The sequence below is a fragment of the Sus scrofa genome, chromosome 3, assembly GCF_054392235.1.
Source record: "Sus scrofa isolate SSC_HxYL_T2T_F1_AM1 chromosome 3, Sscrofa_HxYL_maternal_Yorkshire_Landrace_v2.0, whole genome shotgun sequence".
Taxonomy (NCBI): Eukaryota; Metazoa; Chordata; class Mammalia; order Artiodactyla; family Suidae; genus Sus; species Sus scrofa.
In genome coordinates, this window is record NC_139385.1 from 40298781 (window position 1) to 40315934 (window position 17154).

At 55.2% G+C, this 17154-nt stretch overlaps 1 protein-coding gene and 1 long non-coding RNA gene across 7 annotated transcripts in view; one reads left to right on the forward strand and one right to left on the reverse strand.

Moving 5' to 3' along the window:
• Positions 1–3757: 3757 nt before the first annotated feature.
• The window catches only part of PMM2 (phosphomannomutase 2), a 51789-nt gene continuing 38392 nt past the window's right edge, over positions 3758–17154 (reverse strand). For 3 of the 4 annotated variants that reach the window (XM_085017634.1, XM_021086654.2, XM_085017633.1), the window contains 4 exons: positions 16516–16615; positions 16104–16179; positions 12300–12415; positions 3758–5816 (listed from right to left, as the gene is read on the reverse strand). In XM_085017634.1, the coding sequence (XP_084873760.1) occupies positions 5715–5816; positions 12300–12415; positions 16104–16179; positions 16516–16615 (394 nt within the window). In that variant the 3' untranslated portion in view covers positions 3758–5714. Of the gene's footprint in view, positions 5817–12299; positions 14386–14438; positions 16180–16515; positions 16616–17154 lie in introns of all 4 variants that reach the window. The other variant, XR_014840843.1, reaches the window with a different exon arrangement.
• On the forward strand, positions 8012–13535 carry LOC106509702 (uncharacterized). 3 transcript variants are annotated; one of them, XR_014840847.1, is made up of 4 exons: positions 8012–8156; positions 9239–9285; positions 10697–10799; positions 12939–13170. It is a non-coding gene; the product is annotated as an uncharacterized LOC106509702 (long non-coding RNA). The 3 variants fall into 3 exon arrangements; XR_014840845.1 differs by lacking the exon at positions 8012–8156 and adding an exon at positions 8379–8611; XR_002342432.2 differs by lacking the exons at positions 8012–8156; positions 9239–9285 and adding an exon at positions 10114–10252 and having other exon boundaries at positions 12939–13535.

Here is a 17154-nt window from a genome sequence, read left to right on the forward strand (position 1 = left end):
GTGGCAGGTTAAGAATCCAACTAGTATCCATGAGGGTGTGGGTCCGATTCCTGGCCTCGCTCCGTGGCCAGGCTCTGGCATTGCCGTGAACTGCAGTGTAGTTTGCAGTTGCGGCTCGGATCTGTTGTGGCTGTGGCTGTGCCTGTGGCTGTGGCTAGGGTCTACGGCTGCTGCTCTGATTTAACCCCTAGTCTGGGAACTTCCATATGCCGCAGGTGTGGCCCTAAAAAAATATAAACCAGGAGGAGGTCCCGTCCTGGCTCAGTGGTCAACGAATCCCACTAGGAACCATGAGGTTGCGGGTTCGATTCCTGGCCTTGCTCGGTGGGTTAAGGATCCAGCGTTGCCATGAGCTGTGGTGTAGGTGGAAGACGTGGCTGGGATCCCCCATTGCTGTGGCTGTGGTGTAGGCTGGTGGTGGCTAGAGCTCTGATTCAACCCCTAGCCTGGGAATCTCCATATGCCGAGGCAGCGGCCCAAGGAATGGCCAAAAAAAGACAAAAATATATATGTATATATAAACCAGGAAAAACCAAGACCAGAAGGACTACTTGCACTTGGGCTAAAACGTTGCCAGCTGCCCTGCTACAGATCAGTGGCTCCAGGAGCAGGCTTCATTCAGTTAAGCCCCTTGGAAATACGTATGATGGTCCATCCCAGGTTTCTGCGCAGTTTGGGGAGTCTCCGAATGTTCTGAAAGACCCAGCAGCTGGCAATCGCGTAAAACTTTGGGCGCTGCCCTCCTCTGTCCATGAGGGTGCCTTCGGCAGGCCCGCCTCTCCATCCGAGGGGGAGGTCATTTCATTGCCGCTGGAGAAGGGTCAGCTCGTTTTTGGCCCAACGGTGCAGGAACTTAATACATGTGGGAAACAGCGACCCCAACCCCACCTTCAGTTACACATTTGACCACAGTGGTACGGGGCTTCGTCAGCTTTACAATAGCTACAGACAAAAAAGGACGAAAGCGTCTAAGGAGCATTTGTTGCCTCTGGAAGTAGCCGCAGTGGTGTCCGTCCCCCTTGTCCCACAAGATCAGGGCATGGACATGGACAGTGGGGAACAGCGATAGGGGGAAATCTTTTGTATTTGACGTCAGGTCATCACTGAAGGGACGTTGCCTTAAGCTTGAATTACACGTAACTGCAGGTCTGCAGGCGCCCTGAGCTAATGAGGTTAAGTGGAAACAGCTGTTAGCCCGCGGGGCCTCCTGGCCAGGCCGGCCTGTCACTGGCGGCCTGTGACTGGCGGCAGGAGGCAAGCGGTGCATCCCCTGGGGTGCAGGAGGGTCTGGCTGGGCAGGGCTGACTGCCGCTGGGCTACTCCAGCCCTGCCGCCTCCGCTTTGGTGTAAAGGCGTGATGGTTCTTCGGGACCGAGCCGCATCTTCTTGGCCTGCCAGCTTTCCGAATAAAGTTGCTCTTCCTTGCCCCAACGAGGCATCTTGTCTTACTGGGCCTGTGGTGTTCGTTGGTGAGGGCTGTGAGTTTGGACTCCGTGACAAAGCTGTTTAGGGAGAGGTCCGAAGTAGGCATTTAGCTTCAAACAGACATGTCACCCCGAGGCAGGAGGGAGGGTTTGGCAAAACCTGAGCAGGTGGGGCCGCAGGCCAGGCTGTCTCCGGCTCCTCCCAGCAAAGGGGTGGGATGAGTTCTTGGGGCACTGTGGAGGGCGAGGCGGAAGCGGGAGGGGGCCCAAGGCCCGACTGCCTGGCCAGGTGGCCCCGCCTGAAGAGGACGAGGAAGCAGAGGAAGTGAATCAGGGTTACCCAGGCCTGCCTTGCCTCATCCAAACATCTGCCCAGCTCGTTTCCTGGCCGGCCTGCGGTCACTCCCCACCCGGGAGCGGGACAGACCTGCCGTCTCTCCCAGAGGGGCCTCCCCAGGTCCCCTCCCTCGGGATCAAGTTCAGGCTCCTCCCTGCGGTTTGTAAGGGCCTTCCTGGGGACCTCTCCCACCAGTAGCTGTTGATGGGCTTTCCCTGGAGGCTTCTTAAGCCCTGAGTGACCTTGACCCAGGGCCAAATACTGGGTCACCTTCTGGAGTGCAGGGGGCGGGGGCAGCCTGCTTTCTCATCACGCCAGGCTGACCTCGGGCCACCCCTGCCTCCCTGTTGCTCAACACTGAGCAACTGCTATTTCCCGTGAGGCTCTCGACTGTCGCAGAACGGGACAGGAGGGTCCGGGGAATGACGTGTCTTCATCTGGGGTGACAGTCCCACCTTGGAGGGTTTCTGGGGACGATCACATTAGCGATGGCTCACACACTGTTCCAAGTGCTTGAGTGAGGTTAAGTCCGTGAGGTTAGGTGCGTGGTCGGGATGACAGCCCACTTGGCAGAGGGGCAGACTGAGTGAGGCTGGCCTGCACCCGTCCCTTCGTCACACAGCTGGGCAGCAGCACAACTCGGATCTGCATCTCAGTAGCCGCCCTCTCCCCTGCCAGCTGAAACGGATGGCACTTAGGACTTGAACCCAGCCTAAACCCAAACTGGGACTTGAACCCATGGTTTTTTAGTTTTGCTTTCTACGGCCTCACCTGCAGCATGTGGAGGTTCTCAGGCTAGAGGCCTACACCACAGCCACAGCCACACCAGATCTGAGCGGCGTCTGCCACCTACACCACAGCTCACGGCAGTGCTGAGCGAGGCCAGGGAGTGAAGCTGCGTCCTTACGGGTACCAGTTGGATTCATTTCTGCTGAGCCACAACAGGAACTCCTGGTTTTTAAATTAGAATCATTCACCTGGTGTCTGGACTCACTGAGGTTCAGGGTCTTTGCGCATTAGCGCAGAAGGAATTCAGCAAGAGACGAAGGGATAGGCAAGAAATAGACTAATTAAGATAGGTCGCTCGTGAGGGATGCAAGTCAGCAGGCAAGGAGGCTCTGCCCCCAGGATCCTGTGGGCTACAGTTTTATCCTCCAAGGGGAGAGTGGGGCTGGGAAAAGCCCGCCTCTTCCTTTCTTCAAGTAGTGGCTCCTCCTCGGTATCTGGTTAGAGTATTTGACCCGAAGGAGGTCGAAGGTCGACCAGAGGAGGCCTGTCCTGGTGCTTATTCAAATCAGCAGAAGGGCAGTCCTCAAATCCTGCCCTGGGTCTGAACCAGAATGCAGCCCCCCCTCCCCCATGACCTGAGGCAATTCTTGGCCACTGGTCAAGCAGCCTGCCACATTCTGGTGGCTTTTTTGAACAATTATTAACTCACAGTGACCTCTCAAGGTCCCCTAGGTTTCTCTCTCTACGGTCCCTTATGGGGACACCTGCAGCTACCTGGGGGACCATCTGGCTGTATCACACCCGGAACCCGCTGCCGGGAGCATGTGGAGGCCTCAGCCACCGCTGCCTGGTCTGCTCAGCTACTGTGACCTTCGGTTTGTGGCCCAGAGCCCGGCTGGGGAGGCTGGGGTGGGCGGGTGTCCGTGGAGCGCCCTAGGAGACGCGAGATGGATAAACCTCAGGGGGCGGGGGGCATCACGGCCCCATGCAGGGTGGTGAAACGGTGGACCTTCCACAGGCTGGGACAAGTTTGAGTAGGATGTGTTTTACCTAGTTTTGCTGTAAGAAGTTAAGAAACCTTCTAGAGAATCCTGGAGCCTCACCTAGTGGGTGGAAACACGTGAGGGAAGGGTCTGGGCTGGCAGGAAAGTCCAACCCTCCATGGGACAGAAATGCAAGGGCCATCTCCCTCCGGAATCTGAGACAGTCGGCTCCCCTTTCATGTCACCCCTCAGGTAACAGCCAGGAGGAAAGAGCAGTCAGGAGGAACAGGAAACCTCAGAATCACTTTAATTTGCTCCTTGTCATTTTGGAAGGTCATTACAGTATTATTTGTAAAATTCAACCAGGAAAAGATGCCACTGGATGGGGGTCCCGGGAGCCACTGGGAAACCTCTCCCCTGTGTGTGGTCGGGGGGTGGGAGGAGGGCACCGGGGCTGACCTCACAGCCTGCTTCTTGCTGTCACCTGCGCTGATCCTGAGGGACGCCCGGCAGGGCCGGGGGAGGCGTGGGGAACAGGCTCCTCCGTGATGAAGGGGGTGGGGAGGTGGGGTAATCAGAGCCCCCCCATTGGGTTTCGGGTCCGCCAGCCCCCAGCAGAGGCCCAGCACCAGCCTGTGGCAGGACTGTGGGTCCCAACGTTTCCAGATGCTGAGAAGTGACATGTGAACCGTTTTCTTGGAAGGCTCTGCTCTGGACCAGGGCTGCCTTCCACTTTCGTGAGGACCGCACGGGGGGCAGAGGGAGAGCTGCAGGTCCAACCCGGCTGCTTCCAGCCCTCAGGTCAAAGGCTGGGTGAGGGAGGCCTGGGTGGATGTGCTCAGAGATCAGCAGAGAAACAGTGCAGCCCCTGGTCTGTGAGGAGTTCAGGCCCTTTCCTGATCCCTGAGAAGGAGGGCGAACAGCCCTGGGAACTGCTTCTGGGGTGTAGTGTGCTGCCCCCAGTGCTACCCCGGGCTTGGGCAGGGGAGGAACGCTGGGTCCCTTACCACCCACCCCTTGGGGCTCTTCACAGTGTGGTGGACATAGGGCTCCCCTGCATCCTGGGCCCGTGGGGTGCAAAGTCCTTGGGGCGGTGGTCACTCGGCCAGCTGCTGCCACGCGCAGGTGGCACGGTCATTCGGCTGAGTCCGTCTGATGACCACAGGCCGGTGCAATGCCGCACTCCTTCACTTCCACAAGTTTTGAACCGTCTGCCCTGGGGTTGGAGGTCATGAAGCGTCCTGTCCTTTCTCATCACCAAAGCCCCCTTTCTGGTACCGATGCCGGGGGTCCCGTTAGGGATGTGGTTACATTGTCCGCAAGACCCAGGAGCAGGGAGGGCCCCAGCGTTCTGTCTGCAGTAGGATGATGGCAAACCATGCGCCCCGGGTAGACGGAGTGCCCCGACCAGGGCTGGGCTGGGCGGCACAAAACACCCCTTGGTGGAGGTGGTCCCGTGAACCCCTCCTGACAAGCGTTTTTCCTTCTTCCTGGACTGTACCGTGGTTTCATGCCCACTGTTCTGAAGAACCTCCACGCAGGGTCCGCAGTGGCAGTACTGGGCTCGCTTCGCCTCAGCGGGGGAGGCAGGGGCCGCCCCACAGCGTTGCCAGTTCTTGTCGCTGGACGTCTTGGTGGCGACTGCCGTTCGGACAGGTGCGAGGCGCTCCCTTGCCGTGGTTCTGACGTTCGCTTCCCTGAGGCCGCTGTCTACCTGCCGGCCATGTGTACGTCTTCCTTGGAGAAGTACCTGTGAGGTCCTGTGCCCATCTTTTACTTGGGCTGCTTTTTCTGATAGTGGGTTGTCTGCATCCTCTGTCTTTTGCGGATACGAACTCCTTGTCGGCTTTGCGACCTGCCCGTACCTTCTCCCATTCAGCATGTCGCCTTTCCATTTTGTTGATGGTTTCCTTTGCTGTGCAGAAGAGTTTCAGTTGGATGCAGTGCCACTTGTTTATTCTGGCCTTTGTTCCCCATGCCGCGGGAGACAGGTCCAGAGAGGTCATTGCTCAGGGGATGTCAGAGACGGTGCCGCCGCGCCTTTCTCCCGGGAGTTACGTGGCTGCAGGTCTCACACTTCAGTCTTTAATCTATTTTGAGTTTAGACAAGGCTTTCCTTCTCCCTTCTGCTCAGGAAGAGCAGGGGCTGCAGTGAGGGCTTGCAGGCCGGCATGGTGGGGGGGGGTGCCCCACTGCCAGTATGCCCCCCGTCCCCTCCGCCTTCCCCGGGGAGAGGCACGGTCAGCAGAAGAGCTCCTGGCAGATCCTGCGGGTGTCCTCGGGCGCCGTCACGGTGTAGCTCACGGTCCGGGGGTCCTCAAAGATCTCGTGGTCGTTCCCGCCCTGTGAAGACACGAGCAGATGCAGGTGCCGCCCAGCTGCTCCTGGGCCGTGGCTGCTGCCACCTGGGGCCCAGCACAACAGGGACCCTGTGCGTGTGCTGGGCAGGGCTTACCCTCCCTGAGCTTGCAGCAGAGGGAGGACATAGCCGGGCGTCACCGAGATGGCGTCTTTCACCTTCCCCTGACCTGCAGTTTAGCGTTGGAACATGTAATTACACCTGTGAACAAAACAAGGATGTTCCCGTGCAGATCCGTCTAAGGCTCATGTCTCTATCGAGAGAGCAGGCACAAGGGGTGACAGTTCTCACTGCCATCGATTTGTGTCCGTGGAACCCAGGCTCGCTAACAGGCACTGGGGGCTGAGGTCGGGCAGGTGGTCCCGAGCAGCACTGCCCTCAGAACTGTGACGACGGACACAGTCCATCTCTGAGCTGACAGGGGCCGCTGGCCACGAGTGGCTAGTCTGACAGAGGAACTGAGATTATCTGAGTTTGACTCACTGCAGTTTAAAGAGGCCCGCGTGACTGGTGTCGGAGCCGGGGGGCCTGGGTTTAGGCCCTGGTTCTACCCTTGGCCGGGGGGTGCCGTGGGTGGCTCCCCCTCTGTGGAATGGAGGTGGTGGTGGCACTTGGCCCAAAGCACCACAACCGCTGGTTGATGAGCGACCCTGGGGCAGCCCCCCACTGGGCTAGAGAGTCTTCCTAGCATTTTCCCCTTCTTTCACCTGCTGCGCCCCCAGGAGCGGAGGGCATGTGTCTGAGAGGGCCTGGATGTGCTGCTGGAGTGGGGGGTTTCCAGGCTGTGGGTCCCCAGGCTGTGCTATACCCCCTCCCCAGTCCCACCCCTCTGAGAGGAAGCTGCTTTCACAGGAAAGCCCCTACTTTCTTTTTTTTTTTTTTTTTTGGTCTTTTGTTGTTGTTGCTATTTCTTGGGCCGCTCCCGCGGCATATGGAGGTTCCCAGGCTAGGGGTCGAATAGGAGCTGTAGCCACCAGCCTACGCCAGAGCCACAGCAACGCGGGATCCGAGCCGTGTCTGCAACCTACACCACAGCTCACGGCAACGCCGGATTGTTAACCCACTGAGCAAGGGCAGGGACCGAACCCGCGACCTCATGGTTCCTAGTCGGATTTGTTAACCACTGCGCCACGACGGGAACTCCGCCCCTACTTTCTATTTCCTATACTTTCCTCATAAAAGCAGTCTAACTCAAAATTGTGAAAAAAAAATTATTTCGTTTAGAACACGATGCAAATAATGGCAGAGAAAATGGATTTTTCTCTTAAAGTGCAGGAGTTCCCATCATGGCGCAGTGGTTAATGAATCTAACTAGGAACCATGAGGTTGCGGGTTCGGTCCCTGCCCTTGCTCAGTGGGTTAATGATCCGGCGTTGTCACGAGCTGTGGTGTAGGTTGCAGACACAGCTCGGATCCCGCATGTCTGTGGCTCTGGTATAGGCTGGTGGCTACGCCTCTGATTAGACCCCTAGCCTGGGAATCCCCATATGCCTCGGGAACAGCCCAAGAAATAGCAAAAAGACAAAAAAAAAAAGTGCAGAGCACGAAGCCAATGAGGAGAAAACAATTCTTTGGAAACATCCTTTTAGAGGGCTGACACCTGAAAGTACCTGCTGCTCTCAGCTTTGTAAGAACCACCTCTCCCCAGGCTGACAGCTTCTCAGGCAGAGGTGACGTTCAAGTTCAAGACCCCAGGAGGGAGGGCTGCCGGGGGCGCTGGGTGGGGTCATGCTGGTGCTGGGAGCTGTGGCCTTGGAGCCCCTGGGGGATGTGTTTTCCCAGCGTCGACTGGACCCCCCCGGGGAGGGGGGCTCAGGAACGTCGTCCTGGGCAGGGGCTCAGGTCATTCAGCTGGTCCCTGAGTTCATGGCCAGCAGCCCCTAAACAAGCACATGGGAAACCAGCTCTTATGATGGAAAAAAGGTCAGATTTCTTTTAGGAATGGCTGGGTGGCAGAGAGCACCTAACAAAGGGAGAAGGGATTCTTGCTCGTTCCCCAAACCCCCACATCCACCTGGGACGCGTTCACTCCCGTTTCGTTCACCCACTCAGGAAGGAGGGAGTTTCATGGAGTCGCCCGACAAACCCTGTGCAGCGCCCCCTGCCGTTAGGCCTGGTCTCAGCCGCCGGAGGCACAGAGCCCACTGTCCACCTGGGGGCTGCCCGCAGGCTCACGCGTGAGACTGAGGAGAACCCGCAGCTCTGAGCTGCGTGGCCTGCGTCCGCAGAGAGTGAGGGGAGAGGCCTGGGGGCAGAGATGAAGGAAGAGAGGGGACAGGCCCTGGCACAGGGCCTCTGGGCGGCCCGGCGCCAGGCTTCACACGGTGGGTCTTTCTGGGAAATGGATGGGGGGACCCAGAGCGGAAGCAGAGGGGCCAGGCAGTTGCTGCCAGCAGGCGGGGCGCAGGGCGGACAGAAGCCATTTCCAGACATGCGAGCAGGGCCTCTGGAACCACAAGGCTCACGGCTGCCAGGCCTGCTCTGCCCCAGGGGGGATGTCACGTGTGGGGACAGAGCGGGGCGGGCCGCTCTCTGTGGAATCAGCCGGGCTGAGCTCTGCCGCCAGGCGAGCCAGGTCCAGAGGTGCAGTTGGCCGGGGGTCACACTCCCAGAGGGCAGCGAAGCCCCGCTGCCAACACCGCCAACCTCGGACCTGCTGCCCTCTGCTGCGGGGACCTGGCCTCGGAGCTCGGTCAGGTCAGGAGCAACACCCGTGAGAGAAGAAAGGAGGCTTCCGAGAAGGGGAACTTTCACAAGCAGATTTGCATTTGCACCAAAGGTTACTGAAGCCTGCTGGGCTTGTAGGCCTCCCGGGAGCTCTGTTTCCAGGGAGAAGCAGAGGGAGGGAGAAGGGGAGGGAGGAATGAGGGATCGTGTTTCCAGCGGGTGGGCCTGGCAGGCAGGCCCAGGAGGCCTCGGCTGGGTGCTCTGGCACAAACGGCCTGTTAATATTTAATCCCCGCAAGGCCAAGGTCTGGAGATGAAACCAAAGACAGGGTTTGCCAGGCTAGGCCACGGGGGCTGCCCCATCCAGCCCCCCTGCCTCTGAGCTCTGGGGAGGAGGGTCCTAGCGAACAGAGAAGGGGGGTGGGGGGTCGTGGGGTTCACAGTCTCCTCGCACCATGCCAACTGGAAAGGAAGAGTGTCCAGAGGGGGAGAATGATGGGGTGGGGCTTCAGGTCCCATTAGGGCCCATGGGTGGGCCCCCTCCTTCCCCGGCTGAAGGCTGCAGGGAGGACCCCAGTGGGGCGGGGTGAGGATGGGGAGACGGCCTGGGCCTGATGCTGGAGCACGTTTGAACATTTTAATTTCCTTCCTCTTTCCAATTTGATGTTTGAGTTTTAAAAATTTGATATTTAAAAAATTTTGAATTAGAAAAATTTGATATTTATTTTTCACTCGCTAGCACCTTCCCGCCGTTCAAAAAGTTAAAAACGGGATCCTGTCACAGTGGTAAGTCTCCCCCTTCCTTGTCCCCAGCCCCACGGCGACTGCGCAGTTTGGTTTTGGACGTCCCTTCAGACGCCCATGTGCACCTGCAAGCAGACGGCTAAGACGTGGGCTGTTCCTCCTGTGCTCTGCGCTGGCTGCGGGCCTGGCCACCCAGCATCCGCTGTGGGGCTGGACCACCCTTGGTTTACTGTCTCTCGGCCAAGGGCGGCTCATTCCTGGTCCTGCCCCCTCTGTGGCCCCTTCACATCCTCAGGAGTGAACTGACAGTCGCATTAACCAAAGAGGAACTGGGGAGTTGGAGTCCATCAGTGAGTGACGATTCCCCAGTGTCCACAGGTGTTTTCATGTCGCAGTGGTCTGAAAGCCACGATTTTGTGGTTTTTTTTTTTTTTTTTTGTCTTTTTAGGGCTGCACCGGAGGCATATGGAGGTTCCCAGGCTAGGGGTCTAATCTGAGCTATTGCTGCAGGCCTATGCCAGAGCCACAGCAATGACAGATCCTTAACCCGCTGAGTGAGGCCAAGGATCGAATTTGCAACCTCATGGTTCCTAGTCAGATTCGTTTCTGTTGTGCCACAAAGGGAACTCCATAAAGCCATGATTTTGTTTTTACAAAAAGCATTAAACAGGAGTTCCTTCCGTGGTGCAACAGAAACAAACCTGACTAGGAACCATGAGGTTTTGGGTTCAATCCCTGGCCTTGCTCAGTGGGGTAAGAATCCGGCACTGCCACGAGCTGTGGTGTAGGTTGCAGACGCGGCTTGGATCCCTTGTTGCTGTGGCTGTGGTGTAGGCCGGCAGCTACAGCTCCGATTCAACCCCTAGCCTGGGAACATCCATATGCTGCGGGTACGGCCCTAAAAAAAAAAAAAAGCCATTGAACAGGCACTGTGGCCCAGGAATTCAGAGAGGCTGAGCTCAGGGGACCTGGCTGGCACAGCCCCATCGCCTCGACGCTGAACTCGGAGGTGAGTTTTAATGGACACTGGCTGTTGCAGCTGCCAGGAAGGATGGAGGGGTTTCCGGGACCTACGAGGGGTTAGAAAAGCAAGCACCAGCCTCTCACTTCTGTACTCAGCTTTCGGGAGATGCCTGGGGCGGGGTGGGAGCAGGGACAGACACACAGAGGGGACCCGCTGTGACATCAGACCCTGTCGGATGGAGGTGGAGCCGCTGGGAGGGAGGACGCTGTTGGGCAGGCTGCTGAGGCAGCTGACCCTGATAGGGAAAAGGCACTTAGCTCTGGAGCTGTTTGCCTGGAAGCCAGCAAACACATCTGCCTTGACACAAAGAAAGAAAACTGCTTTCAAAATGTCTATTGCTGAAATGTGAGAAGTTTAAAGCTCGTCTTGGGCCTGCTCTGCGCCTTAACTCGTTAAGGTTGAGACGGCAGCACTGTTACCCATTTCCAGGAAACCGGCGACAGAGGGGCGGGCCGAGGAGGACGCAGGAGTGTCTGCCAGAGTCACACCGGCAAGATGCCACCCCCACCTGGGGCCTCTGCTGGGAAAACAGGTACGTTGACGACGACTATGCCCGAATGCTAGAAAGTGACACGGCCATGCAAAGCTTGGTTTCAAAGAGCAGTCAGGGAACAAAAGCAGAAAAGAGTGAACATGACAGGTCCCACATCTGGGATCGCATACCTGCAAAAGGGCTGGGAGGCGTGTCAGCTGTGATTTGTAGGGACACTGACTTTATACTTCGTTTGATTTTCTACAGTGAACACACATTAAGAACTGAAGGGGGGGACCGCCATTCAATAGTATCCATTTTTTTAAAAAGTAGGTAAGAATTAAATTTCAAGGCCTGAATTCAAAGCACTTCCAGGTCAGAGCAGTGCAACGAAAGGAGGTGTCACAGCCATGTCCACCTGCCCCTAGAGCACGGCAGCCGGACTCAGCTCCTGGGGGGGGGACGGTCTGCCCCCTGCCCCGTGGCAGAGGCGGGCGGCTGTGGTCGGGAAAGTGGACTCATTCAAAGAGCACGGAGTCGGCTCTCGTGCTACTGGCTCACTCAAGAGCTGTGTGGCCTTGGGTAGGTTACTTACTCTTTCTGGGCCCCAGTTTGATAATTGGGAGAGGGGGACATGAGACGGTACTCTCCAGAGTCCCTTTCGTGCTGGAAGCCTAGCACGCGGAGATCTCAGGGAAGACGGCAGGCCTCCGTGGGACAGAACTAGGCGGGACAGCACGGACTGAGGTGGACCAGGGACCAGAGGGATACGGACCTCGGATATGCAGCCTTTCTGATGCACCTGTGGTACCGCACAGCCACAAAGCCTCAGCCAGGACGCCTGACGCCAAGGGAGCTCCCACCACCGGGGGCATGTGGGAGGCAAGAGAGGGACACAGAGGGATGTAGACGAGGTGGTCTGGCGGGCAGGGACCATGGGGCTGCGGCCCCTCGGGGCCTCACTGGCAGCCATACCCCTCCATCCGGCCTCCTTGGGGATCCACAGTCCCCAGAAGAGCCTCGCTCTGCTGCCTGGGTGGCTCTGGGGACAGTCCTCCTGCTGGCATGGGCCTCTTCACACGGGGCTCTGCTCTGTCCCCAGTTTAGATTCAGTCCCAGATCCGGGATTTCCAACGGCCCTGGGAACAGCTCCCTGTCCCCTGTGTGGGAGGCCCGGCCTGTCCCCATCTCGCTCCTGAATTTCAGACTCATGAGCTTCCCCTGCTCCTACTGTTTAAGAGTCCTCATGGCCAACCTCACTCACTGTCCTGGCAGAAAAATAAAACCGGCTGAAGGCTTAGAAATGCCATGAGGACCAGTGGAGAGCATTGGCTAAAGTTCTGGAAGACAGGTGGGTGACAAATTTAAAGCCAAAGTGAAAGGCTGGACCCTCGGAGCCAATGGGGAGAAGAAGGGGCTCCCTCACCAACCCCTGTCACTTGGTTTGAGCTGGGCGGCCAGGTAAAGGGTGGGTGGGGGAGCCCATTTGCACGTCCCCTGCCCGCCCCCACTTCAAACCCCATCTGAACAAGGAAACTGCCAAGGCGCTTCCACACTTACAGGCATAGTTTTGTCTCCAAAGAAATAAATGGTCTTATAGCCGTCCTTCTCCACGTGCCCCAGGCAGTACCTCTTGTCCCAGCCATCAGGGAAGACATCAAAGCTGATCTGGCCTCCTGCGGGCCGGGGGAGAAACACACAGTCAATATGAAAGGGAGGCGAGTGAGATGTCCCGGCAAAAAGTGTGCCCTTCGCTCTTGTCAGCGACTGGAGTGCTGGGGTTGATTTTATTACCCTAGTTCCCAGGGTACAACACTCTGGGGGTAGGTTCTAGAAATTAATTCTTGCATTATGTTATTTTTTCCCCCCAGCATTATTTCACTAAAAATCTAAAATCTAAAAAAGAGAGGCAGAGTGGTGACTTGGAGCAGGACCCACACCTACATCCACGTGCTGGGCCGAGCGCCTGGAGCTGTCAACAGCCTCCCTCGGCCATGCTTGCTCTGGGCCCGCACCTGCTTGGTGGAAGGGCCTGTAAGCAGCCTGCATCCAGCTCAGGGGGCAAGAAAGAAGCCCCTGTGAAAGAGGACTGAGGGCAGCTTTGTTAGGCAACAAAAGTCCTTTCAAAGCTTTGTCAGGAGAACGTTCACCTCCTGGTTCAAGGGCACTGAACAATCCACCTGTTCATCTCTTATACAGGATCTTTCTGCAAGGCCAGGTTTCCAGCAAGTGCATGCTTATTGGAGCTGGTGAAAGGAGAGGGCTTTAAGAAATGGCCCATCAGCAATCCTGGGAAAGAAAAATGGAGCTGAAGGAATCAGGCTCCCTGACTTCAGACTGTATGACAAAGCTACAGGAATCAAAATAGTATGGTATTGGCACAAACCACAAATACAGATCAATGGAACAAGGTAGAGAGTCCAGAAATAAACCCACACGACTATGGTCAATTAATCTACAACGAGGGAGGCAAGACTATACAATAGAGAAAAGACAGCCTCTTCAATAAGCAGAGCTGGGAAAACTGGACAGCACAGGTAAAAGAATGAAGTTAGAACCTTCTCTTACACCATGCACACAATAGACTCAAATGGATTAAAAGACCAAAATGTAAGACCAGGTGCTGTGAAACGCCTAGAGGAAAACACAGGCAGAACCCTTTCTGACATAAATCACAACACTCTCTTTTTGGATCCACCTACTCGGGGAATGAAAATGAAAATAAAAATAAATGAATAGGACCAAACTAAACTCAACAGCTTCTGCACAGCAAAGGAAGCATAGACAAAACAAAAAGACAGCCCACAGAATGGGAGAAAATCTTTGCCAGTGAAGTGGCTGACAAGGGGTTATTAATTTCTAAAATACACAAACAGCTCAGGCAGCTCAATATAAAAAAAAAGTCTGGTCAAAAATTGAGAAGACCTAAATAGACATTTCTCCAAAGACAGACAACATGGCCAAACAGCACATGAAAAGATGCTCAACACTGCTAATTTTTAGAGAAACATAAATCAAAACTACAACGAGGAGGTCCCATTGTGGCTCAGTGGTTAATGAATCTGACTAATATCCATGAAGATGCAGGGTTGATCCCTGACCTTGCTCAGTGGGTTAAGGATCTGGTGTTACCATGAGCTGTGGTGTAGGTCGCAGACGCAGCTGGGTTCTGGCATTGCTCTGGCTGTGGTAAAGGCCGGTGGCTGCAGCTCCGATTGGACCCCTAGCTTGGGAATCTCCATATGTTGCAGGTGCGGCCCTAAAAAAAAAAACTAAACAAAAAAACCCCAATGAGGTACCACTTCACACTAGTCAGAATGGCCATCATCAAAGAGTCTACAAATAAATGCTGGAGTCAGTGTGGAGAGAAGGGAACCCTCTACACTGGTGGTGGGAATGTAAATTGGTAAAACACTATGGAGGTTCCTCAAAAAAAAAAAAAACCCTAAAAACTACTGTATGATCCAGCAATCCCACTCCCAGGCATTTATCTGCAGAAAACCATAATTCGAAAAGATACATGCACCCCGATGTTCACTGCAGCCCTATTTACAACAGCCAAGACATGGAAGCCACCTAAGTGTCCACAGACAGAGGAGTGGATAAAGAGGATGTGGTGTGTGTGTGTGTGTGTGTGTGAGTACACCTATGTACACACACACACACACACACACACACACACACACACTGGGATGTTACTCAGCCGTAGTAAAGAACGAAACAACGCCATTTGCGACAACACGGATGGACCTAGAGACGATCATACTAAGTGAAGTCATACAAAGACAGATACCACCTACCACTCATATGTGGAATCTAAAAAAAAATGATACAAATGAACTGATTAATAAAACAGAAACAAACTCACATACTTCAAAAAAACCTATGGTTACCTAAGGGCAAAGGGAGGGTGGAGGATCAACCAGGAGTTTGAGATTAATATACACACACTACCATAAAGAAAACAGATGAACAGAGATGTGCTGTGTGGCACAGGGACCTCTATTCACTATCCTGCAACAACCTCAGAGTTCCCCTTGTGACTCAGTGGTTCGCGAACCTGACTAGTATCCATGAGGTTGCGGGTTTGATCCCTGGCCTCGCTCAGTGGGTTAAGGATCTGGTGTTGCTGTGAGCTGTGGTGTAGGCCGGCAGCTACAGTTCTGATTGGACCCTTAGCCTGGGAACCTCCATCTGCCCCTGGCACAGCCCTAAAAAGACAAAAAAACAAAAACAAAAACAAAAAAACGGCAATAACCTACGTGGGAGAAGAACCTGCAAAAGAATGGGTATAAGTATAACGGAGTGGATACACATACACCTGAAACTAATGCCACATCTTAAATCAACTATACTTCAATTAAAAAGAAGAAAGGAATGGTTCATGACGGCAATCGGCCTGCTCTCAGCAGGTGACAGGCACGTTCCACCCCCAGGCGCCGCAGGGCAGCTCCACAGCAGACAGACCCCTTCCCCATTCTGGGCCTCGGGTTTTTTTTTTGTTGTTGCGTCCATGGCATGTGGAAGTTCTTGGTCCGAGGACTGAACCTGAGCCACAGCAGTGACAACACTGGATCCTGAACCTACTGCACTACCAGGGAACTCCTCAAGGCCTTGTTTTTCTTTCTTTTGTTTGATATGAAAGTTCCTGGGCCAGGGATAGAATCTGAGCATCATCTGCGACCTAAGCATGGTGACACCAGATCCTTAACCTGCTGTGCCAGGCCAGTGCCACAGAGACAAGCCAGCTCATTAAGCCACTGTGCCACAGCGTGAACTCCTGGGCTTTGCCGTCTTGATTTGTTAAGACTAACCCAAGTGACGAGTCTGGCTCCTCGCCGTTCAAACCCTACAGGAGTCGGAATACACTCAGGCTCCTCAGGGGCCCCGTCCCATCTCTCTCCTGTGGCGTCACCTGCATGCTGGCTTCTCCCAGAGGTATGGGGCTAAGTTCTTCCTCGTCACTACGTAAGAGGCTCTTATTTACTTTATTTTGGCCGGGTCCATGGTGTGTGGAAATTCTCAGCCAGAGATCAAAGCTGTGCCATAGCAATGACAACGCTGAAGCCCTATCCCTAGGCTACCAGGCAACTCCGAGATGCTTTTATTTTTGACCAGGAGAAGCACAGGGAGGAAGAATCCTGGCTGGGTGAGAATTTTAAACGAAACCCGGCAGCTTGGTAGTCACTCCTACCTCGGCAAGTCTCTGCTACGGCTGCTTATGGAGAGCGGTTCCCCCTCCTCTTGCTCAGCCCTCTTCCCATCTGCAAAGCCAGTGCAGTTCAGGCTCAAGAGCGCGATGGCCCCCAACCACCTGCTGGCAAATGGCTTCCAGACGGTGAAACCCATTCAGACATACAATACCTATGGAAAATGTGAGGCCTTTCCCTGCAAACTCTTGCCGCAGATCCTCCACGAATTTTTGTCTGATGTTTTCTTTCTGAGAAGAACAAAAAGGTAAGGATAGGCTACTGCATTAGAAAGTGCACTTTTCTGGGGAATTCCCATTGTGGCTCAGGGGTGATGAACCTGACTAGCATCCATGAGGACATGGGTTCAATCCCTGGCCTCGCTCAGTGGGTTAGGGATCTGGCGTTGCCGTGGTGTAGGCCGGCAGCTGCAGCTCCAATTAGACCCCTAGCCTGGGAATGTCCATGTGCTGCAGGTGAGGCCCTAAAAAAGCAAAACCCCCCCCCCCCTCCCAAATGCAAGCACACTTTCTTGGCCACAGAGACACACACCTCATCTCTATAAACCCAGGCTATTTCAGACTCACTTTGTCAAGTTCGTAGAACTCAATGCGTTCTTCTTGGCTGCAGCTCCTTCCGATGGGAGACACGTTCAACATCCCATTTCGGAATTCAATGAAGGTACCCCTGGCGATGAAAAAAGGTCCCGGAGAGACATCATATTTTTGAGGAATGTTAGGGATGGAGAAACAGGCGAGAAAGTGGGGCAATTCCAAAGGCAGAGGCTGGTGTGTCCATGATCAACATGTGGCAGAGCTGTGCTGGGCTGTGCGGCAGCCACAAGCCCACGTGGCTACAGAGCCTTGAACTATGGCTCATCCGATCTGAGAGGAGTGTTTAGTATCTGCCACGTGTGGGAGTTCCTGGGCCAGGGACTTCAGTAGAGCTTCAGCCCTGACCTACGCTGCAGCTGCAGCAATGCTGGAGCCTTCAACCCACGGCACTGGGCCAGGGATGGAACCTGCACCTCCACAGTGACCCGAGCTGCTGCAGTCAGATTCTTTTTTTTTTTTTTTTTTTTTTGTCTTTTTGTTGTTGTTGTTGCTATTTCTTGGGCCGCTCCTGCGGCATATGGAGGTTCCCAGGCTAGGGGTCGAATCGGAGCTGTAGCCATTGGCCTACGCCAGAGCCACAGCAACGCGGGATCCGAGCCTCGTCTGCAACCT